General features: G+C 42.7%; 1 protein-coding gene across 1 annotated transcript in view; it reads right to left on the bottom strand.

Moving 5' to 3' along the window:
- Window positions 1-2,213: 2,213 nt before the first annotated feature.
- The window catches only part of LOC147034449 (thymus-specific serine protease-like), a 63,848-nt gene continuing 45,965 nt past the window's right edge, over window positions 2,214-20,096 (bottom strand). The window contains exons 7-12 of the mRNA XM_085883543.1: window positions 19,171-19,218; window positions 18,817-19,086; window positions 17,814-17,937; window positions 12,892-13,071; window positions 4,004-4,149; window positions 2,214-3,600 (exon numbers count right to left, since the gene is read on the bottom strand). Of these exons, the coding sequence (XP_085739669.1) occupies window positions 3,544-3,600; window positions 4,004-4,149; window positions 12,892-13,071; window positions 17,814-17,937; window positions 18,817-19,086; window positions 19,171-19,218 (825 nt within the window). The 3' untranslated portion in view covers window positions 2,214-3,543. The remainder of the gene's footprint in view (window positions 3,601-4,003; window positions 4,150-12,891; window positions 13,072-17,813; window positions 17,938-18,816; window positions 19,087-19,170; window positions 19,219-20,096) is intronic.

Raw genomic sequence — 20,096 nt, 5'->3', positions numbered from 1 at the left:
TGACCTCGGTAGACCACCGAGACGTCTGCCACAGCAAGTGGTGCAATCGCTTCGCCGGTGTACGTGCACAGCGACAAGGTCGTCTTGACCAGGTGAACACCGCGAAGGTCATGAGCAGCCCGCTCGCCCATGACCGACACTGCAGCCCCGGTGTCAACTTGAAACACGATCGGTGCGCCATTCACCTCGACCTCCAGTTATTGGTCCTGTCACCTCCGGACCAATTGAAAACAGGCTCAACACTGGTAGCATTTCCTGCTCTGGGCCGCCGGGTTCGCTATGCCCTGGCTGCAGGCCGCTTCCCAGGTCTCTGGGGTCGTCCCACACCTCGCTATCCAAGATCTTCACGGCGGCCCCCGCCATTCGACACACACGCTTCAGATGTCCCACCTTGTGACAATGCAAACACACGGTGTTCTTATATGGGCACACCCGCCGCAGGTGCGGTCCACCACATCCCCAGCACCCCTGGGTGTCCATCTCGCTCCCCGCGTGGCCACGCTGCGGCACAGCCCACGGCTCGCACCGAAAGACGTGCGCGTGACCTGGGGCACCTGGGTCATCGCGTGGACCCCGGGATCACCCGGCATGCCCCAGCTGGAACCCCCCATCACGTCCTGGCCGGCGATGGCGCGGACATCTGTGAGCGTCTGCTCGACAGCTGACGCAGTCTCGACCGCTGACGCAGTCTCGACCGCTGAGTCGAATGCAACATCGACATTTCGCATTTGCAGAATCGCCGACACCATCTTTGCATCTTGGAGGCCAGAAATAAAGAGATCTCTGAGTCGAGCTGGAGGCTCCTCTGCAGTGAACTTGCAAGCCACGGCCGAATGCTTCATCCGTGCCATGAAATCTGCGACGTGCTCCTCCGCACCCTTCGCGAGGTGATCGAACTGGTACCGAGCCAGCTGCAATGACTTCTCCGGCACCATGTGGGCTTTCATCTTCCCTACCACGTCTTGAAACGACAGCCGGTCATCACTGGGCTTATCCGGCACTACCAAATCACTTAGTAGCCGGTAATGTTCCGTTGATAGCGAGGCGAGCAAGATCGATTTGCGTTTGCTCTCATCGTCTACATCATTCGCGTGGAAATAGCACCCCAATTGTTCAGAAAACAACTCGAAGTCGTCTCCGATGAAGACGGGCACTCGTCCGTGCCCCATGCCCCGACCTTCCGCCATCCTCGAGCCGTCCTGCAGTTCACTTGACGGCAGGTGACGGCGAGATGTCTGGCTGCAGGACTCGACCCGCACCGAAGACAGTGCGTGCGGGCGCGCGAAACTCGCGACGTGCTTCCCAGGGCTTCACGCCAGGTGGCCGAACTCGAACCGCGCGCTGCGCTGATTTCCCGCTCCAGCGATCCAATCGCTCCGGCCAAAGACCCCAAGTCAATACCGATGCAACCCAGGCACCTTGCACACGTCGATTCGAAACAGACTCATCGCCAGTGTAGTGTCCGGAGGGCCGTAGGACTCGGATAGTCATGATGGTTGTCGAACTCTGTTTATTGCCCGTCCGAATGCACACTACTGCAGACCGCAGACTAAAGATTCCTCAAGCGGCGCGAACCCCTATATCCCCTGCAGACACGTGACCACCAAAACCACTCCTCCACAACGCTCCCCACATTGTGCCTTGCCCACGTATGCCAGTACACCACAAGATCCTGTTCTAGGTGGTGTAGTTGTTGTGAAGGAAATGTTGAGGTAATATATATATATATATATATATATATATATATATATATATATATATATATATATATATATATATATATTTTTTAGATGAGATCCTGTTCTAGGCGGTGTAGTTGTCGTTGTGAAGGTAATGTTGAGGTAATATATTTTTTTCGATGAGATCCTGTTCTCGGCGGTGTAGTTGTTGTGAAGGAAATGTTGAGGTAATATATTTTTTTTAGATGAGATCCTGTTCTAGGCAGTGTAGTTGTCATTGTGAAGGTAATGTTGAGGTAATATGTTTTTTTAGATGAGATCCTGTTCTCGGCGGTGTAGTTGTTGTTGTGAAGGTAATGTTGAGGTAATATTAATTTTTTTAGATGAGATCCTGTTCTAGGCGGTGTAGTTGTCGTTGTGGAGGTAATAGGTGAAGTCAGAAGCGAACGTAAGAAGAATTCTGCGTTCGCTTCTTGGCTTTGCCTATTCCATATTAAGAGCTACAACCACCAACAAACAAATAGTGCTTCAATGTAACTTTTTAACAACTCCAAGCATAACAAGGGATTTTATTGAAATTCAATTTTCAAAGGGTGATATAATCATGATTTGGGAAAATTAACTCTTTCAGGATCTAAAGCTCTGTCATGGTGGCTCTAATTACCACGAAAACATCTGTTAACTCACTATATGAATGGCCGTCATCACAGGTGTAACATCGTTCCAAGAACCAGATAATGGATAGTAAGGATATATCACTGGCCACGTGATATGACAAACAGCTTGGGCTCTTTTCGAAAGACACAGGAGAAATGAGAAGAAATTAAAAGAATGAATATAATAATCAGCCAGATGGTTGAAAGTGAAGCTGAAAGTGTGTGAGCAAAGAATAATGGGTATTTGGGTTGTTTTAGTTTTAAGGTGAAATTAAGGGAACAAGGTAAAGAAAAAGAAAGTGATAATGAGACCTTGCTGACAAGAGATGATATGAAAGAACGTGTTTCTGGGCCAGTGTGGAGGAGTATTTACAGTGGGACGAACTCCTCCCACAAAATTGTGGCAAGACTTGCTTTTTCTTCTTCTTTCATAAACAGCACGTGGCTGCGGTTTGGCAAAAGTTGCTGGGAGCACAGCTGTGCCACTGACGCAGTGCCCGCTGTAGCTTTCAGGGTGCCTCATCTTGGCAAAGGAAACCATGGGATCTTTAACATGCGCCAACGAATGCTAGCAGAAGGGATACCTAGTTTAGTGTCCATCCGAGGGACGACACACATTGATGAATCACCTTACAGATAAAACACCTTGAGGGTGACAGTTTATAGCTGGGTTAGGATTCAAACCCAGACTGGACAGCTCCAGATAAGCTGCCCTGCCAGCCAAATTAAAGTGAAGTAGCCAAAAGTACTGGTAATTAAAAGGAGTATGGCAAAGGATCTATTTGCAAACATTTTTAAGAACATTGTCAACTGGACAAAATGTACGTCCATTACCTTTACGAAAGTCAATGCAATTGTGAGTGTATACCTGCAAATTTGCAACAATGTTTCCTCATTGCACCCCTATCATTTCTGTTTGAGGGCTCCATTAGACCATGGACCACTCCATGACCCTCTCTCTGAACTAAAGCTCTCACAAAAATAATTCTCATCGACTACACGGCTGTTCTGCTGTGACACCACTACATGCTGTGATCCGAAAGCCATTTTAAGTGGAATGCCTCTTCCGACATGTGAGGTTAGATAAAACTACGAATCAAACATACTGCAATATATTGGGTAAAATGCATAATGGATGAGCGATTATGATATAGCAAGTGAAAAGCAAGCTTTCTTCAAGCTCAGGCAGCCGCTCCATCGCTGTGAAGTCACCACATTGAACAGGAGAGTTGCTGTAGCCATTCCTGCAGTATTGTCTTGGTTTTCTGGAGGAAGACGTCAGCAGATTTGGGGTGAGTGCCTTGTTATCAGTGAATAATGTGACACTTTCAGATTGCTACAATGGGAATATTGGCTCAAGTTACCAGGTTATCATATGTGGGAGGTTGTTAATGCAGTAAAGCATATATGAGATGACTGCACATATAGTAAGATGGCAGTTAAACTAAAGAAAGTGATCTGCAATCATAGCATAGAAGTGCAATTGTAAAGCTCAGTATTCAAGATTGCTTTAATGTTGCCCTTTCTGGTATTGCACTTGTGTTTCTGTACGCTGTTTATCCATACATGGTACACTGCGGACATACACAATGAAAACACGAATACGACAAGCACACAAAGAAAAGATATTTCTCCAAAACGTTTTGAACTAAAGAAAACCAGACACACCCTTCGAGCAAGAGTAAGGACTCGTGGGTCATTTCTATTGCTGGGGTTCAGGTCTACACCATGGGCAGAAGCAGGGATCATGATGCTGGGCAGCCAAGGTGAAATCTCATGGGTCACACTGAGGACATGCCAGGGATCGACATCTCCTGCAATAACGGAACCACGTCCAAGATAGAAATGTGAATAAACTCATCCAGATCATTCCAACATTAATAGTAACATATTCTACATGAATTCAAAGGTGTCAAATTAAAAACCTCAGCTTCCAGGCCATTTTAATTGAAAAGATGGCAACTTACCTAAGAGACACGTCACTTGTACATTGTATAGAACCACAGATCATAGAAAGAATTACTGAAATTATCAACTCCCTATCCCCCTCTCACACTCTTCCTCCCTTTCTCCTTCCTCATTTATTTTTCCCTACCCACTTCCTTTCTGTACCTCCCCTTCCTGCCCTCTTCCCATACCTATCTATATACTACAGGGTGTTTCAAAAGTTAGTTTACCGAGAATTCTGTTCTCATATCGAGTTCATTTACCCAACCTAATTTTTTGGACAAACAATTTGAATGATATTGTTCTCATTACAGGTGAGTAAAGTGCTACTCGAGAGGATGGAGTAGTGTTTAAATAAGGAGCAAACAATTCATATTTTGAAGTTGTGGTGGAAAATTGGAAAGAATTACAGCGAAGTTTCTACAGCATTTGAGAATCACTTTCTAAGTGTTATTTTTCCATCAAGACAAGCAGTACACAAGCTTGACAACAAGATGTAGCATGAAACCGCAGATTCTCCAATAAGTGCTCACCCTAGAACAGCAACAACAGGTGAAAAAAAAGGAAACTGTTGCAGACTCATTTTAGGACAGTCCTCAATAGCTCTCCTGCCAGAATGTATGTGTGTACACCATCCTCTGACGGGATGGCCGAGAGATACGGACACTCGCCTCTAAACTGTCTATCCTGAATTTGAATCCCAACCCTGATATACACTGCCATACCAGTGTTTCACAGGCAGGGTTATTTCGCAATGTGTGTGCCGCCCCTTTGATGGACGTTAAACTGGGCGTCCTATCAGCCGGTATTAGTTGGTGCACATTAACGATCGCATGGTGTCCTTCATGAAGAGTGGCAAGCTATCGCCGGCACCATGAACAAATTGCAAATTCCTGCGCTAACTACTGCTGGGAGAGGGATGACAAACCACCCAGTATAACTCTTGCCAAGAACCTGCTTCGGTAACACTGACACTCTGCAACAGATGATGGTACATCAGAAGAGGAATATAAATGTTTAAACTCTCCCTCCCCCTATTCCTTCTCATTTTCTAAGTTTCATTTTAAACTTTTGATATTCTTGTGTTTTGTTTTGTTTTCTCTTAACATACCATCTCTACAAGCCTCGACACGATACAAAAGCACCCCTGCTTTATTGTAATTTTATTGTTTTAATACCTAATCTTCCCCTTCATCTTCGAGAATACATCAGTGCTCTAAAAGCATCGGCCACTACTTAATCTCTTCTTCTCTGGTTGAAGTGGTGATGGTGTACCTCCATATTCCCCACCCCCCCACCCCCCAACCACCACTATCACACTCCTATCCTGCATTCTCCCATGAAAGAGAGAAAATATACCCATATCACTCGTTTATCAAAGAGCTGAAGAACAAAAAGTCCAGGAAGCTCTTTCATCAGCCTTAATCATGTGGAGAAAAAAAAAATGCAGAGCTTGAACACCAGCAGCAACAACAACAGAAAATAACATGTTTACAAATGGAGATAATTTGGACCACCAAGATGGCGGCATTTGGGATCCGAAAAAGGACACATTTTGCTTAAATGAATCCCCCCCCCCCAAATAAAGTCAGAGGAAGTTCAGAATAGCTGATGGCAAAAGAGAAAGTCACCACGAAGCCTATGGGGCCACAAAATGGAGCATAGACAATGGAACGCCATAGGAGATCGGTGCAGAATAATATGACGAGAGCTGAGCATGGGATTCGAAAACAAGGATCCAGTTCGAAAACCAGTCACGTGACTGGCGAAAAATTGTGCAAACAATGATGTCAATATCACCTCGACATTGCTGATCTGATAGGCTCATGACACAAAAATATAGTGGAAAACATCTGACCCCAAACAGTGTGAATGCATTTTGATTTTTCACAAAGATTGAATTTTCTTGAGAGATTGAGTAATGCCGTGTGATTCACTGTCAGGTGAAGTGTAGATAGGTTTAACCCCACTCAGGTAAACGCATAATATGAGGATGATGAGCATGGGACTCTTGTTCAACATCCCATTGATAAAATGCCTTTCTAAAAGGTTGTACTCCTAATTCTTTTGTTTTTTGTTTTTCAAAAAAAGTGAATAATGCAACAGCAAATGTTGTCCGTTTTGAAGAAGAAAACAAAAAGAAGACATGGAAGACAAATAGGAATGACGTCATAAAAATTGATATGATGTCATAGTGATGTATGATATGTGCGGTAATTTATCTTTGCTAATGCCCCGTTCGATTCCCGCAAACAGAATTCAAAAAGCTTGCCTAGTTTCGGAGATAATTTTTTAGGCGATTTCCATTAGCGGAGATATTTTGACATCATAACTTTTTTTTCTAGGAGGAATTTTCAAAATCGGAGATGGTTACTGTCTGCGCAGAGTATTTTTACATATATATGCCAAGTTTCAGGAAGTTTCGATGAAAACTGTAGGCTGTGAAACAAAAAAGTCCACAAGAAGAAGATGAAGAACAACAACGTGAGTAAGACTAAGAGATCCTCCACGAGGATCTAAAAATGTCAAAAAATCGGAATGACACCATAAAAATTGATATGACATCATAATGATGTATCATATGTGCAGTAATTTATCTCTGCCAATGCCCTGTTCGATTCCCGCAAACAGAATACAAAAAGCTTGCCCAGTTTCGGAGATAATTTTTTAGGCGATTTCCATTAGCGGAGATATTTTGATGTCATAACTTTTTTTCGAGGAGGAATTTTCAAAATCGGAGATCGTTACTGTCTGCGCAGGGTATTTTTACATGTATGCGCCAAGTTTCAGGAAGTTTCGATGAAAACTGTAGGCTGTGAAACAAAAAAGTCCATAAGAACAACAATGTGAGTAAGACTTAGAGATCCTCCATGAGGATCTAAAAATTGTTGCATGTTCTTCTTTCCCTGAACACCCCTTTTCCCCCCAAATTTTGTGAAATCAAATACCAACTCAAACACAGTGATACACCACAGAAAATAGGAATGTGGTTATGGCAGTTCTCTAATCCCATCTGCTGAATGGCACCTTTTGATGTGATGTGATATTCTGACCGAAGCAGCTCATTGAACGCACATCTCATTTTTACAGACATTGTGCAACCAAACTTTTCTACCAACAAGAATTCCAATTTTTTCCAACTCACAGGTGTAGGTTTGACTAATATAACCTCATTTTTTGTGTAAAGCACCGAAAATACCAAAACGGCAATTTGAACACCTCTTTTAATACTACACTCTTTTTGTTTAAGAAAATATCCACTTTATTTCTTGGAGATGTGCAAGGCCAAACTTTAATTCATCACAGGTTAGTTATCTGCCAGTTTCAGGTATTTTTTTCCTTTACACATCACGACTCTTTTCTACAGGTTTTCAAAGTGAGAATCACGATATCTTGTCTCAACTCACACCTCTCCTTCACTTTAACAATCTCACAAGGGTCCTCATGTCTGGTTGCTGAATGGCATGTTTCTTGGCCTCCTGTTTTTCTACTGCAGCAATCATATCCTACCATCACAACCATTAAGGGGGTATCTATTTATTACGTAAGTAAACACAGCAGAATTTTTGACCTCCCTTCCCCCAAACCTACCCCTCTGAGATGCTCCATATATATGCCTTCCTTTCTCTTACATCTTTTCCCAAACTTCTTTCCCTTCTCTCCCCACACTACCCTTCCACCCCTCCCTTTACCCCACCTATCATTTCCCTCTATTTCTCTCCTCAATTTTAAGTTTCTCTATTTGTCACTTACCTCAAATGCATATCTATTTGTTTCGACTCACCTAACAATGGATGGAGGCCCTTAATATTAGACATGAGATCACAGCCATCTCTCTGGACATATCTCATGCTTTTAATACAGTCGAGTATCCCGCCATGCTCTCCAAAGTGTCTGCCTATGGAATCCAAGGCCAACTCCACACATGGCTTCCTGACTTCCTCCATTCTCATAGCCAATGTGTGGCTCTCAATGGAATACTTTCTTCTCCTCCCTCTGTAAAGACTGGAGTGCCCCAATGCAGTGTTCCAGGCCCATCATATTCCTCATCTTCATCTTCATCATTGATTTATCATACTCTCTGGAAAGTCCTCTTTATTTATTTGCTGACGACTCCACCCTCTTGCCATGACATTCCTCATCCTTCAGACAAACAGGCAATAGTCTCTTCCCTTTCTTCAAATAAAAAAATAAAAAATCACAAACTGGTCAAGCACTTGGAATATGTCTTTTAACTCCTGAGAAATCCTACACACTCGCACTTGTGCACCCTCTCCCTCTCTCTGAAAGGACCGCACTATAAACCCTCCCATCTACTTTTCAGCAAAACTCTCAAGGAAGTTCAGTCACTCAAACTCTTGGGTCTCACTCTAAGCCATGATCTTTCTTGGATAACCCACATTTCAAAGTTGTCCTCCAAAGCCAGTTACCGACTGGGCATCCTCCATCGTGCAAAGTCCTTCCTTGGCACACCTGAACTCCTTTCCATATTCAACACATTCAGCTGCAGCTTGATGGAGTACTGCTCTCCCCTCTGGGCTGGTGCCCCTGCCTCACACCTTGCTCAGCTTGATTCCATGTAAAGCAAGGCTTTCAAGATAATTGTAAGCCGAGTCTATGGGCTTATCACTTCACCATCAGAGATAGGCTGGTGGTCTCTGTCTTCTGCTGCCTCCCTTCTGGCCTTGTACCTTCTGCCTTCTCCATGCTTTGTCCCCCCCCCCCCATAGGTATCTGTAGGCCACTTTCAGTCCAACATTCCATTGCAGTCCAATGTGAAAATGTGAAAAAAATGCTTAAATCCAGAACAACTGCTCACCTCTACTAATTTGTTCCTCCTTTTTTTCCCCCACCTGTAGAACCAACTTCAACATTTTCTTAATATCTCTTTCTTCCCTTCAGGTCTTCAAGACAACTACAACTACTCCCCTCCATCTAAAAATAATCCCCATCCAAAACCATGATCTTTTCCAAACCCATTAAACCACCATCCCCCCTGCCCAACCCCCATGCTCTCCCAAAATTTAACTTCTGAATCCATCTGTCCACCCCTTGAGTTCTCTCCTACCCCTCATCATTATCCACATCCCTTGTTTGTCCGTCTCCGTCTATTTTCTCCCTCGGCCCTGCTGTTGGTATTTCCCACTTTTCTTCTGATGTGTCCTGATCTGTTTTGTGTTTAGCTCTTCCACAAGCCTTAGTATGTATACACACAAAAAAGCGCTGCAAAGACTCTCCGTACTTGGACACATTAGACTTGACCAATGCAGAGTGAATATATTGTTTTGTTTGTCGGGGTAGATGAAGGGATTTCATAGGAGAGATAGGATTGTGTAGAGTTGCTTGGCCTGTGGACATGTTGGAGACATCTCAATGTAACTAAGTAGGGAGACTGTGAGTGTAAGTGTTACGTGTCGCCACATGGGGGTGGTGCTGCGTTAATTAGGTAGGGTCCAAGACCAATTGCCCCAGTATTTGTTGCCCCCCCTGTGAACGTTCCCTCTGTTTTTGTATTCCAAGGTCAACAAAAAGGTGGGGAACACGTCCCGAAAACAACTACAAGCGGGCAGAGGCCCCCGCCTTCCCGGATATCGTGCGAGCAGGCCACGCCCCGGAGGAGGAGTTTTGGTTCGGCGTGACGTCGAAGAAGAAGAGTAGGAGAGGCAGAGTAATAACCGAGGGAGGAATGACTAGTTTCAAGAGGATGTTAGTCGGAGGACACGGAGGATCTCGCTTTTGCTCTCGGCATGACGAAAGCTGCACAATTCTCGTGTTCGTGCTGTGTGAATTGGCTCGCGTGCTGAGCAGGATGTTTGTCGTTGATGGTTTGGTTGAGCCGTGAAGTGTGTACATTTCTAAGGAGGGAAGAAGAGCGTGCTACGTGGCCTCATCACAGGGCCCCAGAAATCGTTTCGTCGTGTGGGCCATCGTGGTGAACAGACCGGGTGCAAAAGAGGAATAGTCGGCATATTAGCTCGTGAAATGAATCTGCACGGAGTCTCTGAGCCTTGGTGTTAATTACCGCTCACAAATTGCCTGACGTACGTTCTTCCCGCTGCGAGAGGGAAACCTGGCGCCATTCTTTTGGGCACGTTCACGAAGCTCCTCGATTCAAAAGCTCCCTCAACACTATCTCTGGCATACAGCTAAGTGCCAAAAATAAAGGAGGGATTATTTCTCTTTGTTTAATCTGCCCCTTGTGTGTATCTAAGTCTATGTGGAGGCGCCTCAATTATAACTTCATTTAGGTTACCTCACATCTTGATTCGTTTTCATTATAATTGTTGGTTTTCTGTTTTATCAAAATTATTATTTATTTTATTTAATTTGCTTGTATCCGTGTATTTGTGCTGTCTTGGTGTAGCGCTTAACTGTTTTCCAATGCACGCGCATTAATCTCTGAGAGTCTCGGCTGTAGGTCTCCAAGGGAGACGTTTGGCCATCCGTCCAGGTAGGGGTTAAACCCCCCGGACACGACAATATAGAGTAACTAGAAGGGCATTTGGTAGAGCACATATCTCTGCCAGGCTGATTAGTTTATGTTTCATATCCCACAGATAGGCAGGATCTGAATTCACAACTTTTTGAGATATCCTGCACACAAACAAACAAATACACAAGCAGACAGGGGTGAAAACAACCTCTGTCTACCTTCGGTGGGCAGAGGTAATAACCATGAGGGCTGACAGTATAGCCTAGTGGTATGCACACTTGCTTCTGTACAATCTAGACTGGGATTTGAATCTTGGCCCAATTTTAAATGATAAACCGTTATTTTGCTCTGACAAAGGGTCATTCCCAAAATCTCAGCTCACACTTTTTAAGCTCCGTTTGTTAAAAGTCCATTAAAACTGTCCACCTTGGTGTTTTGCATGCAGGTTGATACATTAATGTGCGTGCCATCCTTAAGGCCCAGTCACACCTTGACGTTTTAGCCAGCTTATGTCGATTTTTGAAAAAATTGTCTAAAACGCTGGCACACGTCGAATACGTTATGGGTAAGTTTTGGAAACATTGAGAGCACGCTGAAAAACACTGCCATACGTCGTAGTACGCTGGCTTTCATCGGTGTACTTTGCGGTTGTCCTCAAATTTTAGCATGCTTGAAATTTTACGACTTATGCCAGCGTATGACTCATAAGTTCCTATACGCTGGCCATAAGTTGTAGGCACGTTATGCGATCATTGACACACGTCACTTGTAAGTTAATCATTAGTCGAAACACCTCGAGGTAATGTTTAGCGTACCCGAAACTTATTTCTAACCTATGAGTAACGTGTTGCAGGCACGTTACGCGATCGTTGACATACATCCACACACGTTACTTGTACGTTACTCATAAGTCGAAACGCGTCAATTTAATGGGTGTCAGTGTTCCAGACTCCCTGTTTTTTTATTTTTATTTTTTCTTTGGTATGACGGTGATGTTGACATTTCAATTTCTAGTGCGGTTATGATTTAAATCGTTGAGCGGCATCCTATGAATTATATTATATTATAACCGCACTAGAAATTGAAGTGTCAACATCACCGTCATACCGAAGAAAAAAAACCAAAAAAAAACAGGGAGTCTGGAACACTGACGCTAAATATTACCTCGACGTGTTTCGACTTATGAGTAACTTACAAGTAACTTTTGTCGACGTGTGCCAACAATCGCATATCATGCGAACAACTTATTCCCATCGCGTGTGAGGCATACGGCAAGTACGTCGTAAAATTTTTAACACGTTTAAAATTTCAAGACGTACTCCACTTACGACGTAGGATAGTGTACTTTAGCGTTCTATTCACGTATACTAAACTTACCCATACCGTATTCGATGTGCGCCAGCGTTTTTGATGCATTTTTCAGAGGTCGGCATATGCTGGCAAGATCGCCAATGTATGACTGTGATGTTGAAACTTCCATTTCTCCGGCGGTTATGATTTGAATAATTGTGCGGCAGCCTTTTAATAGGCTACGCCATGTGACCATCGGCGATATGTGCAGTGCGCTATGCATAAGTTAGACTATCGTTGGGCAGAGGTTGTGAATGCCGACAACTGGCTAAGCATTCGTTGGTATAAGTTATCTATAAGATAACGAAACGTTCTGTGTCCATTACTAATATGTTATGCATACGAACAACTCGTTATGAATTCGTCCGAATCTTAAAAAAAAAACATCAAAAGTTCAGCGTAAGCCAGCATTTTATATACATTTTGATACGTTGGCATTGCTGGCTAAAACGGCAAGGTGTGACTGGGCCTTTAAGGGTGAAGTTAAGCCAGATGACCCATCTGCCCATGCCTATTATTGGACGTTAAAGATCCCAAGGCGTCTTTCACGAAGATGAGGCGAGTTATCATCGGCACCCCAGTAGAATTCCATATTCTTGCCTAAACTGTGGGTCAGAGGTGGTCTGTTCTTCTTGAACACTATTACATCAGGTTGCACTGCTTAATGTCTCAAAGTGTGGCTGTTGTCTGATTCAGCAGCTCCCACACAGCTAAAATTTCAAGTTCCCAGGTCATTCGGATATCAGATGTGAATGGTTGGCTTTGTCTATGAAGGTCAACCACGATGATGGGTGATAACCATGATAGCTGTTGTGTCTCAACTTACCATTGACGAAGATAATTCTTGAGGCCGAAGGATTCTTTCCTCCAAATTCCATGTTGATTTCCTTGATACCAGCTTTTAGCTGCTCCTTATTCAGACCAAAGACTTCGCAGGGTCGCATATTAACATCAAGGGTCAACAGCTTGGAGAACGGACAATCCAAAGTCCTGTTACATTCTTGAACTGAAACAAAAGACAGAAGGAAATAATTGTATTAAAAAAATCTTCAGTCACTGATGTTTGTCTAACAACAAGGAGCTCAAACTTTAATGCAATGGTACTGAGGAAGAACAGTCCTGTGACTTGGTTACCATACTTGTAGGAAATGCATACATACTTGCATTACAGAGTGCTTTCTCTGCATTGCATAACCAAGATGGCTCCAGACTGAGACTGTTAACCGAATGATTAAAGGCACAAGAAAGTCAAGCTTGTCGATTTTGAAAAAATATTGACGGTTTTGGAAATGGACCCCGAGGGAGAACATCCGTGAACGTGTAGGATATCCCAGAATTAGTTATTTCAGTAGTCTTTGTAGTTATATATATTTGCTGCCCTTTGTATAGGGGATGGGGGACAAATGTTTTTTTGTGGGTTGAGCTCGGCTTTCCCCTTCTAATAATTCTCCCACTTTAAATATATCTCTCTATCCATCTTCCAATCCATCAATCCATCTTTCGGTCCATCTATAAATCTTCTAATCCAACAACCCATTACATAGTCCGTTTGCATTACTCGTCATTTCACTCATGAACCGCTATTCACCGTGCCACCTCATCATTGCTTTTCACACCCCATACCAGTTACAGAACCCTTTATCATTTAAAGCAATATCATCAATAAATTCCTTCAAATTCATCCTTTTCTCCCATCCTTCCTTAACACTGTACCTTTTACACAGCACAACACACATTCCACACAAAACCCCAGCCCAATGGAAGCATGGAAAGGGAAGCGCAATGTCAACAGCAGCGCAATGGAGGGACAGAAAAGGCCGACCAATGGCAAAGATCAAGAGACTGCGATTTAGAGTGCAACTCCTTGGGAGTTGTAGGTGTAGTTGATCACACTCTCCTTGGAGGCAGTTGTGAGTTACAGCCAATGGAGATGCGCCACACTGGGTCAAAGGGCTCAGCATGGCCTTTGCTCCTGGTAACTCCATCCCACACAACCGCTGCCCTATCGTGTCTCCGCCTGGCCTGGGAAGCTTGAAAAGATCAGACCCGAGAGATGTTAACTGCTGTTGGAACATGGTGAGGACCAGACTATAAGAAAGCTGCCTACCCTGTTTGTACCACAAGGAATTGCCTGCCAGGACATGATGCACTGGAGCCAAGATGAACTGTGCTGGGCGAACTGCATTGTGGCGAGATGAGCAGGGGGCCAATGCCCAAGAATGGGAGCACCATGGGGTCCTTGGCGCGTAATAATAGCTCCATTACTGACTTGCACAATCTTGTCTTTCTTTCTCCAATAACCCCTAATTCATGGTAATCTCGGAACGATTTTGTTGGCACCTTGTCGTGTGTATATGAATAAGACTGTCGAAGTGGAATAAGTGCTAAGGATTAGAATATGTTCTACTTGCGCCTCACTTAATTGTTTCATGTGCTTGTAAATACATGCCACTGATTACATTGATTGCTTGGTTATGTTTGTAAATAAATGTGGTTGTTTAACTGTTAACCATTTCCAACATGCTTGCTTCATCCTTTCCTCCATTGGCTTGGCTTCGTGTGCAAGACGAGATAGACGGGAAGTTCTACCCCATTGATTGGCTCCACAATTAGCCAGTGCGTACTTATGGTTCTGTTCAACCCAATGTTATAGAGAGACAGGTGTGTATGTACCTCGATTGGCATTGCCAAACCACCAGAAAAGTAATAAGTTTTAGAGTAGCAATCCTGCCAGGTTTGGTGGTATCAAATCGGTGTCCATAGTTGCTTGACAACCCAACGGGCCACAGACTTATCCACGGTACGGCAGCTGACATGGCCGGAGGACCGGGAAGGGGCCAAGAAGTCCCTTTCGTGATGAATCCTGAACTCCGGTTCCATAACAATATGTTGTCATGAGTAAAATGTAAGCTCAAATTTAAAGATAAACATAGACTGGACCATGCCACCCTACTCTATAGTCTAGATTTAGATAGATCCACTGCAATTACCTCGTGGCTGAGCGACGAAGCGATATTGTGAATGTGTGTGCATGCAACTCATGCATACGGCTAACAGCACGGGCGTGGTTCTCAATGGTACAATGTATTGCTGAGTTTCATCATGTTAGTTAACCAATGAGAAACATCCCATGTTTCGCAGCTCAATAATGCTGGTAAATGGGGCAGCATTTGTCATTTCCTGCCGTGTACTTTGAATATTAGTTGTCGCCAATCAAATGCAATGAGATTACAGATATGATTTTTTTGCTCACATGCTCACAAATCGTGGAGCTTATGGGATGGTGCCTCATCCATCCGTCAGTCAGTCCGTTCGTCCACAAATACTTTCAACTTCTTCTCTGAAACTACACATATTATTTCAATGAAACTTTACCACAACATTCATCACCATGTATGTACCAAAGTTTGTTCATTAGGGGGCCCCTTAGGGGTCTATGGGGGTTGCCCCCAACATAGGTATTTGCTTTCTTCTCAGAAACTACACATGCAATTCTGAATAAACTTAACCACAACCTTCATCACCCGTGACCTACCAAAGTTTGTTCATGGCATTAAAAAAAAAGTTCTAATAAAAAAACAAGGAAATAAATATATAAAAAAACAATAATAATAATCAGGGTCTGAGGGGGTAAATGGAGGAATTTATGGGGGGGGCAATCCCCCCCCTCCCCAAGAGATATTTGCTTTCCTCTCAGAAACTACACACACAATTCCGATGGAACTTCACCACAACCTTCAACCTCCATGATGAACCAAAGTTTGTTCATGACATTAGAAAAATTGGGGTCTAAAGGGGTGTAAGGGGGGGGGGGCTGCCCCTCAAAATATGTATTTGTTTTTTTCTTCTCTGAAACTACAAACACAATTTTGATGAAATGTGACCACAACCTTCATCACCCATGGTGTACCAAAGATTGTTCACACCATTAAAAAAATAAAATTAATAAAACGCGTCTGAGGTTGCCCTCCCTGGAGGGGTTGCCCTCCAAAGGTGGTATTTGCTTTCTTTCTTCTCAAACTACTCACACAATTCCAATGAAACTGGACTACCACCTTCATCACCCATGATGTAGTAAAGTTTGTTCACAACAGTAAAATAATCAGGATCTAAGGGGATATTAGGGGGGGGGGGTGGTTGCCCCTCAAAATATGTTTTTGCTTTCTTCTCTGAAACCACACACACAATTTCGATAAAACTTGACGACAACCTTTATCACCCGTGATGTACCAAGGTTTGTTCACGGCATGAAAAAAAAGAAAAAACATCCATATGTATTTACTTTCTTCTCCATTACATATTTTGTGGGTCATCCATGCCTATCAGTGGGTTCCCTGGTTATCTTATCCAGCCGCTACCAGGTGAGCGTCCAGGGGTATTGCCCCTATGTTTTCACGTAGCATCAAGAGAAACCTTGTCACAACACGGAAACCTATCAAAAAGTTTGAGACATATTATTTTGTGAAAGCAGTATTTTTCGTTACTATTGGGCAATAAAATTGGAAGGCTGTTCAAGTATACAAAAAGAGGTAGACTACCACCAAAAGTGGTAGAGTTGGCAACGATGTGTATTTACTGTTGGCGTTATAATCAATTTTTACATAAAAGGCATATCCAAGAAACAAAGGAAAATTAAACACAACCAATTCTGAAATCATCAGGAAGAGCAGAGTCAGTCTCAGGCAATATATAACTTGTGATTAACAACCTTTGTGTTGATGATTGTTGTTTTAATTATACAATAAGAAAGACAACTGGTGATTTTCGAATGATTTGTACAACTTCGGGAATTTTGGTTTATTTTCTTCGTGATAACGTCTCGTTTCAAATTATTCTGTCCTGCGGTGTAGGAATGCATTAACACATGATAATTGACCCACATCAATGATGTGTTACATTTTCTTATGATAATTCCTCACTTTCATGTAAAAGTGATAGCATAAGTTGGCGTAGCAGAACCTTTCCATGCACACCCCGCGTACAACCACCAAGTTTCACCTCATTTCGTCCCACAAACAAACAGACATATTTTTCAACACATTCTCCCCAGATCTATGATGACTATAGTTTTCATGATACTATAACATGGAATTGAAGTATTTTAGAATGAGCTGTGACTGGTAACACTCCCCTACTGAGAGTGGTGTGAAAATACACATTACATGGAGAATGTGTGTCTACCCTCCACTCTCGAACTCAACGACGATTAATTTTTCGTAATGCCTGAAACCTTGGGCAAACCACAAGTACAACCACAAATTTTTTAACTTATTCTGTCCAGCGGTTTAGGAGTGCATACAAGTCAAACACGCACACACACACACACACACACACACACACACACACACACACACACACACACACACACACACACACACACACACACACACACACACACACACACACACACACACACACACACACGCCATTATCGAGAGAACTTACTGTTAAACATGCATCACATCTTTCATATCCGTAAACTACAACAGGAGTAAAGGACACTCTTTCAAGGCAATTATATAAGCATGTAGGAGAGATAATATTGGAAAACCACTTTTGGAAGTTGTGGAACAAAGCATTTGGTGCTTAAAATAATCCTACAGGAAATTAAAAACTGTACTCTCTCATATTTAACCTCGACAAAAAAGTGGTGAATATGTAAAGATTTGCAATCTGATGCACAAGCAAACAAAAACATTTTCACACACAAGCATAAAGTAAGAACATCCACCGTTCCTGTTTACGTACAAAATCCGAGCTGCGAGCACTTTTGGTAGAGCCAAGCTCGAAGGTCACTGTTATGGTTATTGTAGAGGAACATGTCTGCGTTAGCATTGTTCATCATGCACGGCAGTTGTGATGGAAGGTGAGTCTGCAGAAATAAAAATCATGCACAACACCAAACAAACAAAAAAAATTAAGTTTTGTGAAAAATATTCAAATCTCCATTGTAATGTTTAAACCCCCAAAAAGTAATTTTGCATTGAACTTGAGCTGCAACACATGATCAGTAAAAGTTCAAACTTGTTTTTATTTACTTATTGACTACGTGGATGGGCATCGATTAATCTTTACTCGGATTTCTCCAACGCAAAACAGCAAGGTTATCCTGCGAGTCAGCGTTCAGGGTCAGGTCACAGATTTGTCATTAATCAGCAGAGCACTTCAAAAAAACAGTAAACGTTATAAAACATCTAAATGTTGTAACCTCAACATAACCCATGAAACAATGTCCAACTGGCACAAAAAAAACAAGTATGCTGGTGTCAACATGATGCTCTGGGGAGATCTCTGCCTCAGATTTCTATAAGGTCATCTCCACACTACAGAAGGTACAGTAATTTCAAAAATGCATACAGAATATTTGAAGTCCAATTTCAATAAATCATTACTTGTTGAGCAAATGCCAAAATTGGGCCCCTTTAATTGATAAAAGCATTGAAAGCAAGTTATCTTCCGTTGCATCAGAAGCTCGTGGAGAGCATATATGGTGGCACAGCATTGTGGTTGTTGAGGAGCTGCATTAAAGGGACTCGAAGAGACTCACTTCAATGACCAACTATATTACAAATGATCATATGAAACATTTCTGAAACAAAACAAACTGTAAAACACTCGTTAAAAAAAAGATAGTGCCGGAACTGAAAACCAAAGAGTGATTGCTGGTTTGCAATCACATTGCTTTGCATGGTTGTCCTTGAACAAAAAATGAACAAAGAACACAAATCATACACAACCAAAAGATCCCCACCTTCATAATGGCAGCAAGTCGCTGGTAGCTGTTTCCCTGACTGCTGTTAGTCATAACTTCACATAGCTCTGCCACAGTACTATCTCTGCCCTCATTGTTGTATGTAGCCGCTGTGATAAACGGCGTGGCAAGGTTCATCACGAAGCTCGCAAGATCATCCTGATTATCGGTGTAGATGCACCAATCAAAGGTTTCCTTCAGTGCATGAAACTCATTTCTCTCAATCATGTTGTCCACCTCAGCAAACGCCTGGGACACGCTGTTTGCGCACTACAGCCAAAGGAAATTTCTCATCAGAAAGTGATAAAGCATTAAAACTGTGAATGTTCATTTGAGAACATAAAATGTCTTCACCTCTCTGGAGCCTCCAATGCGAGAATCAGCAAAAGCTCTCCCAACCATCTAAAGAGAAACAACGTGATCATGGGAGGTGTGTACAGCTGAAATGCACAGCAGATCATTTATTTGTTTCACAGTTATCTTAGAAGATACATGCACCAGACAGTTATTGAGAAAGCACATCACATTTTCGGATGTATAAATATGGGGACCATGCCCAGGTTTAAGAATGATTACGTTTTTTAAATGTCTATTGCAGAAGCATGTTGTGTGGACACAATTCGTTGCTGTCCATCCTTTTTGTGTTGTTGGTGTAAATGTCATTAGTGATGTGTTATTTATGTTCTCACGGGTTGAAGTGAACATATTGTCATCTTTACATGAACATGGCACAGGTTGGATGGGCATAATTGCTTTTTCCCATACACCTGTAACTTCTAATTGGGAATGTATCCCACTGAATTATTTTAATAACCATCCTCTACTGAATCAGAGTCTTCCTATGCAATTTATATTACTTCGACAGCTGCAGAATGGGTTGCTCAGCTGCCTTTATTTTTCTAGTCATTTATTTTCATTTATTTTTTTCATTTTGGGATACTTTCCGATGGTTCTGTGATTTTTTTTCCTGGTATATCCGCTTCGATGTGTGCACACAAAATTACCATGCTTCCCCATTGTCTTGGGTCACTCACCTGCATTTTTTTCATTTATTTATATTTTCATTTATGGAGGTTGTCCGACGATTCTGTGAATTTTTCTGGTGCAACGGCTCCGATGTCCATTGACAAAAATTCAGCTTTCTACTCCACCCGGAAGTTACCGATCTTCAATATCAGTCAGTCAGTCAGTGGTTAGAAAGAGCTTTATAGAGTGTTACGGCTGTGGAAATTCGTAGAACACCATATCGGTCCTTAGTTCAGTTATGCCGATAAGTCCGT

This window comes from Eptatretus burgeri, chromosome 1 (assembly GCF_056783735.1).
Source record: "Eptatretus burgeri isolate ZD-2024b chromosome 1, Ebu_testis_v1, whole genome shotgun sequence".
In the NCBI taxonomy this organism is placed as follows: domain Eukaryota; kingdom Metazoa; phylum Chordata; class Myxini; order Myxiniformes; family Myxinidae; genus Eptatretus; species Eptatretus burgeri.
The sequence above is the reverse complement of the archived record's forward strand: the minus strand, read 5'-3'. Positions and strand labels throughout refer to the sequence as shown.